At 43.4% G+C, this 18,869-nt stretch overlaps 2 protein-coding genes across 2 annotated transcripts in view; one reads left to right on the top strand and one right to left on the bottom strand.

The window, feature by feature from the left end:
* Nucleotides 1–10,762, top strand: part of LOC138976611 (uncharacterized) — a 36,489-nt gene extending 25,727 nt beyond the window's left edge. The window contains exons 2-3 of the mRNA XM_070349475.1: nucleotides 7,819–8,018; nucleotides 8,419–10,762. Of these exons, the coding sequence (XP_070205576.1) occupies nucleotides 7,819–8,018; nucleotides 8,419–10,536 (2,318 nt within the window). The 3' untranslated portion in view covers nucleotides 10,537–10,762. The remainder of the gene's footprint in view (nucleotides 1–7,818; nucleotides 8,019–8,418) is intronic.
* Nucleotides 10,763–12,847: 2,085 nt separating this feature from the next.
* On the bottom strand, nucleotides 12,848–18,034 carry LOC138976610 (uncharacterized; the record flags this gene model as incomplete). Its single annotated transcript, XM_070349473.1, is given in 2 exon segments — nucleotides 12,848–16,128; nucleotides 17,814–18,034. Coding segments are annotated over 2 exon segments (2,783 nt in total), but the record flags the coding sequence as incomplete, so codon positions are not given.
* Between the last annotated feature and the right edge of the window lie 835 nt (nucleotides 18,035–18,869).

The following is an 18,869-nucleotide window of genomic DNA, read 5'->3' as shown; positions in this document are numbered from 1 at the left end:
TGTTATCCTTCTCAGCGCAACTACTACCCCGCTCTTCTTGTCAATTTCACTGCCTTTGCCATGAGCGGTGGACTGACGATGCTACGAGTATACACGGTCTTGCTGAAAAATTGCATTGCGTTCAGTTTTATTCTGTCAGTTCGACAGCTACTTGACTAAATGTTGTAGGCCCTATTTTCGCCTTACGCGACTTGTTTTATTCTAGCATGGTGGAATCAAGATTCTATAGATGCTGGAGAGCTGGTTAGAATGTGTACGGGTCTCTGGCAGTGTCCTTGTTCGTTTACAAGGAAAGTATCTTTAAACCAAGGTACAAATAGGTGTAGGGATAGGTGTTAGAAAAGCACACACACACACACACACACACGCACACACACGCACGTACGCATGCACGCACACACACACGCACGTACGCACGCACGCACACACACACACACACACACACACGCACGCACACACACATACACACAAACACACACACACACACGCACAATACATACATGTATAGGTATGTACAGGGGATGGCTGGTGCCTCATCAAATACATCCTCAACTACAACATGCATCAAAGGACATCGTTGTATAAAAACCAGCAGCTACGCAATGCACTCAACCACATCAACAAAACAGAGAGACATGAAGCAAAATAAATCATTCTGTTACACCTTAGGAAGTAAATCACGGCGTTTGTTAACACAATAAATAAATCTGCCTAAATCATGGAGACCCTTTTTGTTTTGCATTATCAACTGAAAGGAAACCAAACAAGGATATGATGTGTATTTAATTTAAAGGGTAAGTACTGACAGCGAAGATCGTTCAATGCATCACATGAAATAAAATGTGCATTTCATCCTCAGGTGCTTTTTTTGCAGAATGGGCAAAACAAGTCCTGTAGGGTATGTGGGGAGTATCTCAATTTATGTGAGCGTAATTCGGACACGCCAGCTCTGAACCTAATGAGCACATCTCTTATATGCTTATTTTTGACAAAAGTAAAATACGTTTCCATGCAAACAGATAACTTAAATACGCTGTAAACCTCAAACCTTGCGCTGGTATTAATGCGAGAGAGAGAGAGAGAGAGAGAGAGAGAGAGAGAGAGAGAGAGAGAGAGAGAGACAGAGAGAGAGAGAGAGAATTGAATTGAATTGAATTGAATTGAAATTTATTTTACGAGGGTGACAGAATAAGCAAAGTATACATGCTTCTTTTCATCCGGCCCTCGCCCATTGAGGGATAACAAACAAGAAGAAATGAAAGATAAGTTTAACTATAGTACAAATGACATATTTACCATAATTAACATGTCAAGCAATCAATAAGACATTTTAAGATGCATTAGGATTCTTTAGCAATGCTTCAAATATCTTGGGGTTTCAATTGACAATAAGCTGACTTTTAGTGATCATGTTCATGCTGTTTATAAGAAAGCTCAGCAGCGACTTTTTCTTCTCAGGAAGCTTAAATATTTTAATGTCAATCAAAGTGTTATGGAACTTGTGTATCGCAGTTTGATTGAAAGCATACTGACTTTTAACATTGTGACATGGTATGGTACCACAAATGTTAAAAACAAAGCTAAACTCCACCGCATTGTTGCGACGGCTAGCAAGCTTGTTGGGCAACCCCAACGACAGCTGACCAGTCTCTACGAAGCTGCCATTAAGCGGAAAGCTCTCAAAATTGTCCGTGATCCGATCCATCCTCTCAACCCCTGTTTCGAAATTCTCCCTTCAGGTAAACGTTATAAGGTCCCTTTGGCACGCAAAAACCAGTTTAAAAAGTCATTCCTGCCTTCTGCAGTCACCATTTTAAATTCTTCTCGCATCACGTAGAGGCTGGTCGGCTGGGAAAAAACAAACAATGTGTACATGTGAAGGTGTGTGGGAAATATTTGTAATGTGATTACTCGGCTGTGAAACCCAACTCCTGTGATATGAGAGGGTAAATTTACATAGTGCAATATCATATTTGATTGTATCCCTTTTATGTTTTATGTTTTATGTGTGTCGTCCTATACAATTGTTGTTATAATCGTTTACAGGCAGACAGGGTGTGCCGAAGAAAAATTTCCATTTTTATGTAATATTTTAATGGACAATAAAGTGCTGTTATTGTTATTGTTATTGTTATTATTGAAAATTATATATAACAGAGCATATATGTGTTTGTACAAAAAAAATCCTTCATGAATTATATATAATCATGTTTTTCAATATACATGTAATAAGAGAGTACAGTTATATTTTGCCAGCTGCTTGATAATATTTCTTAACAGTTTTGTAAAAGAAACAGCAGGTAATATTCCTTGAATGGTGTTTCAATCAATTCGTAATTTAATCATATTTGGAATGGCGTTCCACATAATTGCTCCAGAATATGATAGACTCGACTTGTACAGGTCAATTCTTGGAGTTGGGGTAATTAATTTGTTACATTTTCTATAATGATTTATTTTGAAATGTGAGGCAATGAGTGCAGGTGCATTCCCTGACATACTTCTATACATCATCATACTTTTGTTATATGCAAATCTATCTTTGATAGGAAGAATTTGCAATCGTTTATAATCAGTCGTGGAAAGAGATTTTTTTTTTAATTTTAAAAGAAAGAGAGAGGAAGAGAGAGAGAGAGAGAGAGAGAGAGAGAGAGAGAGAGAGAGAGAGAGAGAGAGAGAGAGAGAGAGAGAGATTGCATCCACTATATGCTTAGATCAATTCAATGCTCTAATAACAAAACATATGGTATTAACAAAAACGTTTGCTGTCTAATATAAATTTCTGAATCGGATGAAACAGCGCTGTGTTTTCAGCCAAGGACTTGTCACTATTACCGTACACAGCTGTTCTCTTCTCCTCCCCTTGTTGCATCCTAGTTCTTCAGTTGTTTCTAGTTTTCCGTTGATGTTGTGTTTTGGTCTTTTTCATAAGTAGTGTTGTTCAAAATTTAAAAAAAATCAAACTTCTTTTTGTTGTAGTACGAATGAAGTAATAAAAAGCTGTTTAACAACTGTGTTGTCAAATCGAGTTTTTTTTCCAAAGTCAGCCTGCGCAAAACTAATGCGCATAAGAAACGGCGTCTGCTATCAAGACCTGAGATCAACGCATCGACGCAAAAACTGTCATTTTGTAAGTTTGGAACAACAAATCAAGGTCAGAACAGCTATATAATCGCTATTGTGTTTTGAGCGTAGCAATAGGGTCCGATATTTAGACTCGAACAAGTATAATGCGACTCGTCTTCGACTCGTCGGCATTATACTTGTCTCGTCACTCTAAATATCGGACCCTATTGCTACGCTGAAAACACAATAGCTGTTAATATAGCTATTCTGATGGACACGTGGGGGAATTCGGGGGCTGTGATTGGATGGTCTCAGCATCATCATCAAAGCATAATGCTACGGAAGTCGGCCATTTTTGCCAATATCCAAAAGCATATTGGCAATAACAAAGACGCATGGTTCCGGTTTACCCATCTGTACCACACGATGTTAACAATCAACAACAGCATACACTAACAACTTGAAATTCTTCTCGGAAATGTTTTTCAGCTTTAATAATGTCGATAGCATACCCTTTTCTGCTAACTTCCCGATGAAACAGGACTAAACCAATTATTTTTCTGTCCCAAAACACCACAAAATGCCCAAAGTCGAACTTTCGCATTCGGCTTTTCTTATCTCGTAACTCCACACTAAATACCCCACTTCCCCTCTGAAGTATTGATGTACAACCCATGCCACTAACATTCATGTAGTCGTTTATAACTGAGGTTGAAAAATTCGCTTCATGACGAGACAAGTATGAATACCATTCACCCAAACTGAAAACGTCGCTGCCGTCTGCTCGCGTTGTACGGATTAGCTGTTCTCTTCTCCTCCCCTTGTTGCATCCTAGTTTTCCGTTGATGTTGTGTTTTGGTCTTCTTCATAAGTAGTCTTGTTCAAAATTAAAAAAACTCAAACTTCTTTTTGTTGTATACGAATGAACTAATGAAAAGCTGTTTAACAGCTGTGTTGTCAAATCGAGGTTTTTTTTCCAAAGTCAGTGTGGCGCCTGCGCCAAACTAATGCGCATACGAAACGGCGTCTGCTATCAAAACCTGATATCAACGCATCGACGCAAAAACTGTCATTTTGTAAGTTTGGAACAACAAATCAAGGTCAGAACAGCTATATAATCGCTATTGTGTTTTGAGCGTAGCAATAGGGTCCGATATTTAGACTCGAACAAGTTTAATGCGACTCGTCGTTGTCTCGTCTAAATATCGGACCCTATTGCTACGCTGAAAACACAATAGCTGGTAATCAAAGTATCTACCTGCGAAGTTTAACATTGTTTACACCATTCGATTGACGAGTTTGGCAGTCTATGACTGATTTCATACGTTCCCTATCTTTCCTTTATCGAAAGAATCTTCTATACTAAACGTTCATTGAAAAGTTCACACGGAAAGTTTGGCATTGTTTACACCGTTCGATTGGCGAGTATGACAGTCTAAGTTTGATATCCTATCTCCTAAGCCATTGACAGGAATCACCTGCGATTCCCTGCTTATCATTCACCTGCCAATCAAGCACCACTCCTTCAGACAACCGGTGTCTTCACATTGCCTGACAATCTTCCGCTTGTCCGAGTTTTGTCTTTGGTCAGGCAAGAGATAAACGCAATCACTAAGACATTGTGCGTGCAAGACAATGGGGTACGTAATAGTGGACAGTGAAAAGTGAAAGGGGTGCTTTTACGGGAAAGTACCTCTGACAAGTTCAGAAAAGAATACTAAATCGGATACGGACCATCTCATTCTGTGATATAATATCTAAGCTGTCTGTTTCTCTTCCAATCCCAGAATCTGCTGTCAGTACAGTACAGTACAGTACAGTGTAGCACAGTACAGTACAGTACAGTACAGTGCAGCTCAGAACAGTACAGTACAGTACAATGCAATGCAGTACAGTACAGTGCAGTGCAGTACAGTACAGTACAGTACAGTGCAGCACAGTACAGTACAATACAGTACAATGCAGTGCAGTACAGTACAGTGCAGTGCAGTACAGTACAGTACAGCGCAGCGCAGCGCAGCACAGCACAGTACAGTACAGTACAGTACAGTACAGTACAGTACAGTACAGTACAGTACAGTACAGTACAATGCAGTGCAGCACAGCACAGCACAGCACAACACAGCACAACACAACACAATACGGTTGAACTTTATCCCCTGAATGTGGTATGCAAACAGAATATTGTCTTTAACATATGCTATTTTAAGCGGACATCGCCCCGAGCGTTTCCAGAAACTGTTGACAGGTGAATAGGACAGGTGATTTGAGCAATGAGTATCCAGGGGTGATCACTCCGTTTCTCACAGATATCAGAACTTCCTCTTTACACCAAGACGTTCGTGGGAGGGACTCTTAAGTCAACAGTACAGTCCAGATAACGAAGTGCCTGCCATTGTAAATACCGGATTATTGAACCTGGGTTTCTGGGCTATTGTGAAGTCTGGGGTAAATATCATTACTCCACCATCAATCTCCCCCTGTCCTTTCCCCTTCTGTTGGCACTCCTTACATTGTCCTCCCAAGCTTAAAGCTACAGTCCGTACCGTGTGAACTGTTCTAGTCTGCATCTCAGATCTATCCTGTTTGTTTGTTTGTGTGATTGCATGTTGTTGTTTTTTGTTTTGTTTTTTTACACGGGATAATGCTATGCCTCCACTTGAACACATACCAAAACTCAGTACCCTGACTTCTTTCTGTGCAGAGTTTGAATTTTATGTGAATTCATTTCGCAGACTAACGCTTGTGTCAGTAACGAAGTTTACGAGGAATCATCTAAAAACTCCCATTTTGCACAGAAAGTACCCGGGTTATTCATTTGTGTGTGCATGTGTCCAAGTTGAGGGATGACCTTAACTTTAGTTAAAGCCTTATGAGATTTTAAAATGGTGAGTTGAATCGTGTACACCGGGACGACTGTGCCTTTACCTATCAAGATTTTAAAATGGTGAGTTGAATCGTGTACACCGGGACGACTGTGCCTTTAACTATCAAGATTTTAAAATGGTGAGTTGAATCGTGTACACCGGGACGACTGTGCCTTTAACTATCAATATTTTAAAATGGTGAGTTGAATCGTGTACACCAGGACGACTATGTCTTTACCTATCAATATTTTAAAATAGTGAGTTGAATCGTGTACACCAGGACGACTGTGCCTTTACCTATCAATATTTTAAAATGGTGAGTTGAATCGTGTACACCAGGACGACTATGTCTTTACCTATCAATATTTTAAAATAGTGAGTTGAATCGTGTACACCAGGACGACTGTGCCTTTACCTATCAATATTTTAAAATGATGAGTTGAATCGTGTACACCAGGACGACTATGTCTTTACCTATCAATATTTTAAAATGGTGAGTTGAATCGTGTACACCAGGACGACTATGTCTTTACCTATCAATATTTTAAAATGGTGAGTTGAATCGTGTACACCAGGACGACTATGTCTTTACCTATCAATATTTTAAAATAGTGAGTTGAATCGTGTACACCAGGACGACTGTGCCTTTACCTATCAATATTTTAAAATGGTGAGTTGAATCGTGTACACCAGGACGACTATGTCTTTACCTATCAATATTTTAAAATAGTGAGTTGAATCGTGTACACCAGGACGACTGTGCCTTTACCTATCAATATTTTAAAATGGTGAGTTGAATCGTGTACACCAGGACGACTGTGCCTTTACCTATCAATATTTTAAAATGGTGAGTTGAATCGTGTACACCAGGACGACTATGTCTTTACCTATCAATATTTTAAAATGGTGAGTTGGATCGTGTACACCAGGACGACTGTGCCTTTACCTATTAATATTTCTCTGTCCTTTCCCTTCCTTGTGACAAAACTTCTTCCTCCCAAACTAAAAGGCCCACCCCGCCTCACTGGATCAGATCTGGCTTTCACAGGGGATAAGAACCACCCCTCCATTTAGTCACATACCAAAATTAAACAGTCTGGGTACTCTCTGTGCACAGTTTTATATTTCTAAGAATTAACTTCGGAAATTAATTCATCAAAACTTCCAACTCACCACAGCAAGCAGTCAGGGTGTTTATTTTTGAATGTGACCAAGTGGCGGGGGGGGGGGGGGGAGGGGGGCTTAACCCATGTCAAAGCCTGGCTAGGTCTGTGTTCGCGTACAATATCTAATGACCCGGCAGGAGGGTACCTTTCATCCTCACCCCACCACAACCCAGTCAAGCCTTGCATGTTCGTCCTGGTTGCAAAAAGGAAATGACAGTCCGTCTCATTTATTAGCTCAGAAATAGATTACACCTGATACGACCAGGGCCAAAACATTACGTTGTTGGCTTTGTGCTATCAGATTGTATTTTGTGTGGTGTCTGCTTTCCAAGCGTAATTAGCTTTTCGTCTGGTGAAGAGAAGCCGAACACATCAAAGCCTGTGTGTCTAATAGTAAAAGCTTTGAAACACACACTAGAAAGAAATGCATTTTGAGTTCAAGGAATACGCTACGTCAATACTGTTGGGTTGTGAAATCAGGTCTTAACCGTCGTCATCCGGGTAGTCAAGTTTCATAAAGGTTTGCACACAAGACTTTAGTACAGTGGTGCCTGCAATTAAAGGACACCCTTGGGGCCAATCAAAATGGTCTTTGCATTGGAGGTGCCCTTTCCGACAGGTGTAATTGGTCAGGAAAATCAACAACGAGACAAAAGAAAGTAGTTTTCCTTTTATTAAAACTATTGTTATCCAATATTCTCTTGAAACTTATGTTCCAGTGGCTCACTCGGAGGTCTATGGCTACGGATTTCGGACGTTCGAGTTCCTTGCCCCTGCCAAGGGCGATAACTTGTCCTTGTACCAACAGAGGGAGCTGCAACTCGGCATGTACGCGCTTCGCTCCCCTCTCTACCCTCGCTTCTACGTCATCGTCAGCTGGTTGACGGGAATGCTGGGATGCAGAGCAGCTCCTTATTTGGTAAAACAGCCTTTGATATGTGCCCTTCCTGGTATTACAGGATGGTATCTTTGCGCAAACAAATAGACACGACAATCTTTATGACAGTATTCACACATCTTCAAGTGGATTACTGCTGTTTTGCGTTGTCTTGTGATTTACTTCGAGGGTAGAGGGAAGGAGATAGGGCAGGAGAGTGTGAGCAAAGGAGAGAGATACTCACACAGAGAAAGATAGAGAGAGATTGTGTGTGTGTGTGTGTGTGTGTGTGTGTGTGTGTGTGTGTGTGCGTGTGTGTGTGTGTGTGTGTGTGTGTGTGCTTGAGCAAACATTTATCATTTATCATCTTCATGTCGTCCTTACTCCTAAAAACGATGTTAATCATCATGAACGTCTCACAGACTTCTTCAACTGTGTGCAGGTCTGGCGAATCGCTCACGTGGTCGTATCCTCCCTGCTGCCATTGGCTGCGCACGTCTTTGCGTCATCACTCTTCCGGTCACGTGATGTTGGTGTTGTGGCCGCCATGCTGGTAGGGAGCTCTGTTCACCTGAACATACTGGGCACTCACACACTTGTACACAGCTTCCTTGCTCCCGGCATTTTCCTGTCACTGGCTGGGATTATGAGTCTGTTTCTGGTGAAGCCCGACAGCATAACAGTGGAAGAGTCACACACAAACCGAACAGTCCTAAAGGCGGTGAAAAAGGAAGACAAAAGTCCTGAATGTATAGTTCACGAACAAAGTGCAGACGAAAATGTAGCTGTGTATGCCGAAAACACCAAGAAGGTTTCCAGTTTTGAAAACTCAAGTAAATCTAGTCAGTCAAGACATACGCTGTTGAGAAATACTGAGCTCAGTTCATGCAGTAGAAACCTGGAAAACGAAACTGCTGCCATGCACCAGGGAAGCATCGCTGTGCAGTCCAAGCCTGTCTTCAAGTCTTCTGTCCTCTACACTGTGTGTAAGCTTTTTGACAAAGTGTGCTGCATTGTGTCAAGACACTCTGCCGCTCCTTCCTCCGCTCTCTTCTACTCTCCGATGGTGGATGAAAATGCCAACAAAACTAGTCCAGACAAACTCTGTATGCCACTAAAATCCTTTTCCAAACCTGAAGACGATGAGAAGTTTTGTAAAAATGATCTCATAGAGCAGGGAACGAGTAACGGTTTCGAAAAAGAACATGACAAAAAATGTACTGATTTCAAAGACAAAACTGTGCATCCTTGTTCTTTCACAAAACGAGTCACGCTATGCACGTGCAGTTTTTGGCTGGTGCTGTCCTGTTACGTGAGACCTGACAGTGTCTTGCTCGTGTCTGCATTGCTCATTCCGTACTGCTTTCCTCATACACTGTCCAAAATCCTCCGACAGAAAAATTTCTTTCAACATTTTCTCCTCAGTCTCCTCGGGGCAGTGGCGGGACTCGCTGTCGGAATCATGGACGATTTTCATTTCTACGGGGCAGGGGTTATGTCCCCTTTGAACTGGTTGAGGTTCAATGGCATGTCACACGCAACATCGCAGCTTTTTGGAGCGCAGTCGCTGGATTTTTATTTGCACGAGATTCTGTTCAGAAACGAGGGAATGGTGTTGCTTGCTGCCGTTAATTTTGTTGGTTTCGGAATCACAGCTGTGTGCGCCTTGAAAGAAGAGAATGCTGAAGAATTTCGATTTAGTTCAATCCAGAAAGCAAAGCTGTTTGCAAGCTTCGTTGGTCTCATGGCTGTTTACTCACTGCAGCTGCACAAGGAACTGCGTTTTGTTCATCACGTAATTGTTTTGTATCTCGTACTAAGCGCTGCAAATACTTTATCCGTTGCCAAGACAATCTGTGCGACATTTCCTAAAATTCCCTCCAGATTTTCAACGTTGCTCATCGCAGTATTATTCGCAAGCTCACAATGGAACAGCTTCCCATCCGTTCGTGACGGATCCTTGAGCACTTGGGTGTATGAGGGTAAGACGGAGAACTATGACGTCACCAAGTGTTTGAACTTCATTGCGTCACGGGATGACGTCAGTGGTGTATTTTTCGACAAAAACGTGAATTTGATTGGCGGATATATCCTACTTCGTCAAAACGTTCCCATTTTAACCTTGACCAACAGTGGCTATCATGAGTACGGACTCACAGCAAGAACAAGATTGAAACGAAAATTGTGGTCAGATAACTCAGGAAGGATCTCTGTGATAACTTCCAGCAAAGTGTCAAACTTCTTTCTTCCTCAGAACACACGGTATTTACTGTCACACTTGATCAAACACAAGGAGTTCAACTATTTGGTCCTGAGCGCTGACACAGACTTTTTGGATGCGGGGTTCAAAACTATCTTCCAGACTGTATCCACAAAAGTTGTGAAACGAGCAGGAACGAGACAGGAAGAAAAACGACTTAATGACGTCATTCCGTTTTTGCAGCTTGAACCGGAAGCGGATGTTCTGGTGAAAGAAGCGCCACAACTCTATGCGTTTGGTTTGAACGAATTAGCCGCTGCGCGATACGAAGAAGCTATGAAGTTGGAGCAACACCAGTAACAGCCGTAGAACAGCAACCGTAGAACAAAGGACAGCAACAGTGTAGCCCGTCTTCAACAGCAAACAGGTAGCAGCCAGGTAGCAAACATACAGCAACACCTCCAGCAACACCTCCAGCAACACCTCCAGCAACACCTCCAGCAACACCTCCAGCAACACCTCCAGCAACAAGCTGAAACAAGAACAATTGGTGCAGTGACCATGGCAACAATCCCCCTTTTACCACCTTTAAACATATCTAACTTCCCCCTTCAGCGAGCACGTGGTACCTGCAAGGATAGACTTTTAATAACAACTCAAGACATTTTCTCCGCCTCTCCATATCTGCAAAAACCATATACAGATTACAATTTAGCGTTATAATGAGCAAGTTATACGCTATCGTGGAGAAACAAAACACAGAGTTTACATTTCACAGACATTGACCGGTCACCAGCGTAAAGTAACTGCTAATTACCTCAACAGCTCGTAAAACGTAGCTCTCCCAAGCAAACCGCTTGAATATTTGGCTCCCGCTCGTCAGCGAAAGTATGTAGCCAAATCCCTCACGTCCTAAGCCTTCTGCGTTCTGCACTGACGCCAGAAGCCCGTTGGTCGACCTAAACCAGTCTTGCAACGCGTTGGAATCCTCCAAATCTTAGTCACGGGAACAAACCAGACCTTGTCGTCTGTAAAGCTTGTAGCGAAAAGAAAGACAGAAGGACTGGGAAGAAAGACCATGTGATCTCCCTGACCAATCAGCAGTCGCTACCCCAAACCAAGCGATCATCCTGACCAATCACTGGTCGCCTACCAAACACACCTATAGCATGCTTGGAACACGTGTTCTAAACGGTGAGCGAAATCACCCGATACCCGCACGGTTTCCACGTGAAATTCGTGCTCTCAGCCAAAACTTTTCCGCAATGCGGTATGTCAGCAACAGGCGCATTACGTTGCAATTTGAGAAAGGCGCCCAACAAAGTTACTTTCTCAAACGTGTCACTTAAACTGACAAAAAGTAAAGTATTAAGACACTGATTTTTTGTAAGGATCATGTGCACGGAATAAGAGAAAGCAAATGAAAAAGCGTGTGTAGGTGTGTGTGTGTGTTTGTGTGTGTGTGTGTGTGTGTGTAAGTGTGTGTGTGTGTGTGTCTGTGTGTGTGTGTCTGTGTGTGTGTGTCTGTTTGTGTGTGTGTGTGTGTGTATGTGTGTGTGTGTCTGTCTGTGTGTGTCTGTGGGTGTGTGTGTGTGTCTGTGTCTGTGTGTGTGAGTGTGTGTGTGTCTGTGTGTGTATGTGTGTGTCTGTGTGTCTGTGTGTGTCTGTGTGTGTGTGTGTGTATGTGTGTGTGTGTGTGTTGACTGAGGCAACTATATCTTTAACCAACCACTTATCATGTCATGGCCATACTAACACTTGACACTGTCATGTTCAGTGAAAATCACACAGCGTGGTGTCACGATTGATGTAGAGTGTGTGGGTGTGTGTGTGTGTTTGTGTGTGTGTGTGTGTGTGTGTAAGTGTGTGTGTGTGTGTGTAAGTGTGTGTGTGTGTGTTTATGTGTTGACTGAGGCCACTATATCTTTAACCAATCACGTATCATGCCATGGCCATACCAACTCTTGACACTGTCATGTTCAGTGATAATCACACAGCGTGGTGTCACGATTGATGGCCCGTTGGTTGTCTGCAAGCATACATTGTGTACAGTATTGTGTGTGTGTGTGTGTGTGTGTGTGTGTGTGTGTGTGTGTGTGTGTGTGTGATGGTGATTGTGTGTGTGTGTGTGTTTGTGTGTGTGTGTTTGTGTGTGCGCTTGTTAATTGTGTTTGCGTGCGTGCGTGTGTGTGAGTGTGTGTGTGTGTGTCTATAGTTATGTGTGTCTGTCTTTCTGTCTATATATTGTTTGTTCGTGCGTGTGTGTGCCTGTCTGTCTGTGAGCAACAATGTCTGTCTACCTAGGTCGACAAGCAGGCTTTTATGCATAAAACAAAGAACACGAATTCTGAAATGTCTGTCTTTCTCTCTTGATTTGTGTACTGTACATTACTGTGTCTATCCGTTTATCTGCACTGGACTCAATATATGCTTGTCTGTCCGTATTTAGTCCGCTTCACTATTTTGTCTGTGTGTCTGTATTGGCCTTTGTCTTGATCACACACACACACACACACACACACACACACACACACACACACACACACACACACACACACCACACACACACACACACACATACACACACACACACACACACAGATTCTCTCTCGCTCGTCCACACGTACGCACACACACCCACACACACATTAACAAACATATGTTTGCTTACTTCGGAAATCTCAGTTTATTTTCCTTTCACCGCAAATTACATCTCAAAATCATAAATACATGCTGGCAAAATACACGCACACGCAAAAAAAATAAAACGAAAACAAAAAATTTGCCATTTCGATTTATTGGGCACTTTATCAGTCTAAAATGAATACACAATGTGTTCGTAAATATACGGTGCAGACACTTAAACACACACACACACACACACACACACACACACACACACACACACACACACACACACACACACACACACACACACACACACACACACACACATTCGCAAATGCACGCACTTATTGCATGGAAACTTTGGTTTACAAATGAGTATGTAATGCCTAATATAGGAATAGATAATGGCAAGAGTATCAATCAAAATTGTGCACTGCATTCACAGACCGACAGAGAAGTTCTTAGGATTTATTGTTTGTCACAAATCTGCAGCTATGGCCATAAAAGTTCCGGTAACTCTCTGAAGTCCTTGGAGTCACAGGCAATCATTATAGTCATTTGTTTCCCAACCTTGAAAACAGTACGGGCAGACCTGCAGCAGAGCTCTGAACTGAAGGCTCCATTTTCGGCGATTGGAAAGAAGTGTCGTCGTTTTACCCACTGTCGACTACACACACACACACACACACACACACCACACCACACACACACACACACACACACACACACACACACACACACACACACACACACACACACACACTAAAACATAGTACGGTCAGGGTTGATATTCGTAATGCTGAGCGGTAGGCTACATTCTTTCACTCCAAAAAGCTTTACGCATGTCTCGATCCACTTCCTGGCTTCCCGTTCGTCGCCCAACTTCCGTTTGCACGCAGCAATAGCTTGGTAAATCTGAGCTATCCCAGGATTCAGCTGAACGGCAGCCGTGTAACGTTCCAATGCCAAAGGGAAGCGGTGAAACCTGAACAACACATCCCCCTCGTATTTTAACACAGTGGCATTAACTCCTATCGGCGCTCTAGAAGCCATAGTCACGAGTTGTCGTTCTTCTAAAGGCTCAAAGGTTCGCCTCACCACGCGCATAGTGCCGTGTGCAAAAACGTCAGTGAAGCCGACTTCGAGAAACTTCCTTTCCTTTGCGATGATGAAGTAGTTGTATTGCTGTTTTTGGATTAAGACTTTCACCAAGTACCCTGCATTCTGAACCGACACGAAGTTTGACAATTTGTCGACAGTGACGTAAGATACATTTTTAAAACCGTCTAAGAGGCTGGGCTTGCTTACTCTCATCTTGGAAGTGACGTCATCAAACTCGACAAACTCGTGCACGAGGAGAGTAAAGACCGGGACGTCTTTGTGAAGCAGCGCGTAACCCGCAGTGGCGTGGAAATTGCTGTCTAAAAACACTCCTGTGACGTCATTCTGAGCGCTGACGTAGTCAAGGCACGCGTTGACGTCATGGCTGTCTTCGATCCGCTGGTAGGCCCACGGTTTGTTGGATTGGTCTTTGGAACTTGGGAACGAGCTCCACTGGTCCGCCGCGAACAGAGTTAGGACGATGACTGTGAGGAGTTGACCCTGACGACAGTCAAACTTCCGTGACAGAATGTTCAGCGTGGTGGAGATGACGAATGCGCTAGAGATCAGCATGAGCACTGTGGTGTTGTGGACGAACCTGAGCTCTTTGTGTTCCTTGGACGAGTAGAACAGCAAGAGAGCTGCCCACGAGAGGGTGAGAGTGGTTGCACGATTATACTCGGACATGTTCGTTTTATGAGAATCAGATCTGTTTACCACGGAGGTTTCATCCACTTTTTGACTGACCTCAAGTTTATTGTTGGTGGTATTGCTGATGAAGTCGCTTTTGAGAGTGTTGTTGTCGTGGTGGTGGTGGTGGTGGTTGTTGTTGTTGTTGTTGTTGTTGTTGTTGTTGTTGTTGCTGTTGTTACAGTTGTTGTTGTTGTCACGGTTTGGTACATCTGAGTTCCAGTGATTCAGGTTGGGATCTTGGTTTTCGTTGCTGTCGCTCTGGTTGATGTGATGAGAGTAGTCTATTGTGGAAGAGTTATTTTCATTCTGACTTCTGAACTTGTCGTTTCTGTTGCACGCCCACAGTTGACAAATATAGCTCTTTACTTGTACAACGACTGAAGAGAGAACAATGATCACACTGCAGGCAACCAGAACGGACAGCCCCAGAGTGTTGCCAAACAAAAGCTCAAAGTATCTGAAGAAAAAGGACTTGCCGAACAAATCTCCGGACAAGTCACGGAACACGTTGAACCGGGCCCAGTTTTGAGGTGATAAGACCAGTTCATCGTAAAACCAGAAGTCTTGCAGAACGCCACAGGATATCCCCAGGACTGCTCCCAGGGAGCAGACAATGAGGGAGCCAAACTGGGCACGTCCAGAGCGAAATTTCGGGAGTAGGGTAACGGCTGTGAAAAGTGCGACATCCACTCTCATATAAACACACAAAGCCAGCACAAAGCCACTCAGAAAATTCAGCAGTGTTGCTCTGAAAGAAAGAAGTACTTTGGATTCAAACAATTCCTGGGGTTTAAGCTGAGAAACTAAACTCAGTTTTGCATTACCATTAGAACAAGTGGTGACCCCGTTTCGATCAGAGTGTGCGAAGTGAAAATCTTTCTCAAGTTTGTCCGATACCTTATCAAAACCTCCAGGTATCGTGCCGTTCGAGTGAGGGATGTGCCCATTCTCACGAAGAGCCGAGCTGCTGGTGTCAGCGTTTGGTCTTGGGTGAAAAAGTTCGCCATTGCAGCCGGGGTAACTCTCACTCTCTGTTCGTGACGTTTTCACGCCATTCACGGTAGGCTTGGTCTCGGTTTGCTCACAGACTTTTCCGTGCAGACTCTGAGCTTTCACGCCATTCAAGAGAGGCCGAGTCCCATTTTTCCCACAAACTTTTCCGTCAAAACTCTGACTCGCTGTTCCCAAAGTGTTTAAACCATTCACATGAGGCTTGGTCTGAGATTGCCCATAGACTATCCCGTTGCTGCCATGATGATCCGAGTCTTTGGCCTCTTCGCTTGATGCCAGGAAACTTGGTGACCTGTGTCCACAGACCAAAGGAAGGATGCAGGACAACGCCCAGAACACGGCGGGTGCCAGGAAACTGTTGAGCAGTGGGTGAGTGCCAAGTACATTGAGGTGTGTCGACGTGACTGCCAAGATGGCGGCCAGACATGATGCATCATGGCAGCTGAAGTATGTCCTTGAGAAGCGGTACACTGACAGCGGCAGCAGAGAGGAAACAACAGCATGGGCAACTTTCCACAGCTGAAAAATACCAGGCATGAAAGAAATGTGAAAGTGGAACTAATGTATACTTTAAAACAATATTTATTTAACCTACCAAGACATTTTGAACTTGCTTTCTTGTCTATTTCGTGAGACCGAAGGTCTTAGTAACAAATGATCTGTTCTCACAAGATTTTATGTGCTCTTCCACAAGATCAATAATGTCCAGTGTATGCCACCGATTGAATAATTGTCCAGGCTTTTAGTTGACTGTTAATTAAACCAGCTGTTTGTGTTTCAGTCAACACAATACTAACCCAAGTTCTTCGTCGTGTTCATTTTATTATATCATTATTAGGTGTATGTCCGTCCACTGCATTAACTGATTAAGTCGGCGAATATTTCGTTTCGTCTATTACAGAACATTCCATCAAGTTACTGTCGAGTGACGTCAATGAAAATCTCATTGAAGATCTAGACAGCATCCCATGAATATACAAATAGTAAAAGGCGAGAAAACCATAACGTGAATAAATATGATAGCGTTAGTTTTTTGGCATTAGTTGCATGGACACCAAGCCAGACAGATGTGCTCTGATTGTGCTCTAAGCATCCCTCCTACTGTTGTTCAGATGTCACTGCTTGATGGCATTAAAACTTAAACTCTGAATTTATCATTGCTGTGAAGTCTCTTCTATAGTGTATGCGAATGCTCGACTAACGTTTACAGTATGTCTACAATCTTAGCAATAACAATTCCAAAGTTTTATTGCTGTGAAGTCTCTTCTACAGTGTATGCGAGTGCTCGACCAACGTATACAGTATGTCTACAATCTTAGCAATAACAATTCCAGATTGTTATTGCTGTGAAGTCTCTACTACAGTGTATGCGAATGCTCGACTAACGTTTACAGTATGTCTACAATCTTAGCAATAACAATTCCAAAGTTTTATTGCTGTGAAGTCTCTTCTACAGTGTATGCGAGTGCTCGACTAACGTTTACAGTATATCTTTCTTGTTTGTTTTTATTCTTTATTCTGTAACCTTACTAGTCTCCCTGTTTAGAATGTGTGTGGGTACCGGCACGGTTGGCCTAGTGGTAAGGCGTCCGCCCCGTGATCGGGAGGTCGTGGGTTCGAACCCCGGCCGGGTCATACCTAAGACTTTAAAATTGGCAATCTAGTGGCTGCTCCGCCTGGCGTCTGGCATTATGGGGTTAGTGCTAGGACTGGTTGGTCCGGTGTCAGAATAATGTGACTGGGTGAGACATGAAGCCTGTGCTGCGACTTCTGTCTTGTGTGTGGCGCACGTTAAATGTCAAAGCAGCACCGCCCTGATATGGCCCTTCGTGGTCGGCTAGGCGTTAAGCAAACAAACAAACAAACAATGTGTGTGGGTGTTACTGCTTTGGAGTGGGCGGCTCTGATAGGACAGTGGTAGAGGATCTCTGAGAGTCATGCATTCACACGAGCCTTTAAAAAAATCAGAATTGGACAGCATCACTCGTAAAAAAAACGTTCTCAGTTAATCAAATATCCGTGTAAGTGTGTAAGGGGAAAACAGCACACTACATTCCTCTACCCCAACACCAGGAGCACACACATACGTTCACAAAAGGAAAGGGAGAATCTTTGCATAGCTTGACGTTTCGTCTCAAGTGACTCTTTGTACTGTCATGTCACCCTATATTATTTTACAGAAGAAGACATTCGTTAAATCTCACCACGAAAGGCTTGACGTCAAGACTCAAGATGGCGGCTACCCAAGAAACGATGACGTAGAAGGAAGGGTAAAGGGCAGAGCGCATTCCGTGCATTCCTAGCTGCAGCTCCCTCTGTCGGTAAAACGACACACTCTCGTTACTGGCGCCCCCTGTCGAGCCGTGAGACAGGGAAGAGAACTCGTATGGACGGAACCCGAAGCCGTAGACCTGGGTATGGGCCACTGAAAATAAGAAATAATGACGGGTTAAGCGAATTTATAATATCAGTTTGCATGAATGTGTTTTCGTATCCAGGTGAGATGGCGCTCGGGTTGCCTTTATGTGGAGTTGAATGCGTGTGTAGGCTAACAAGAATTGAAACACACACACACACACACACACACACACACACACACACACACACACACACTCACACATGTACACACACACACACACACACACATGTACACACACACACACACACACACGTACACACACACACACACACGTACACACTCACACACACACACATGTACACACACACATGTACACACACACACACACACACACATGTACACACACATGTACACACACATACACTCACTCACACACATACACTCACTCACACACACACACACACACACACACACACACACACACACACACATACGAGACACAGAGGCAAGTCGCATAGAGGGGGAGGGTGTAGTGTGGGGGATGAGAGGTAGTACTGGGGTTGTGTTTATGTGGGGCGAAAATGCGTATGCAGGGTTAAGAGCACTAGTTCAAACCCAACAGAGGGGGAAAGAGACAGACACGAGGCGGAGAACAAGTGAGAAGTGGAGAAAAGAGGGAGAGATAGAGAGAGGGGGGGGGGGGGGGGCGGCTATGAAAGAAAAAGCTTCACCGGGAAATGTAATTTATGTTTTTGAAATGAAAGCACGTTGCTCTTTGCCACATGCATCGTAATGAGTACAGTAGCAGCAACAACGGTGACAATAATTCTGCAACTATCATCATTTACCCTAGCGCTCACCCCCACCCCCTAACACAAACTAATACACACGCGCGTGCGCA

This window comes from Littorina saxatilis, linkage group LG9, assembly GCF_037325665.1.
Source record: "Littorina saxatilis isolate snail1 linkage group LG9, US_GU_Lsax_2.0, whole genome shotgun sequence".
NCBI lineage: Eukaryota > Metazoa > Mollusca > Gastropoda > Littorinimorpha > Littorinidae > Littorina > Littorina saxatilis.
The sequence above is the reverse complement of the archived record's forward strand: the minus strand, read 5'-3'. Positions and strand labels throughout refer to the sequence as shown.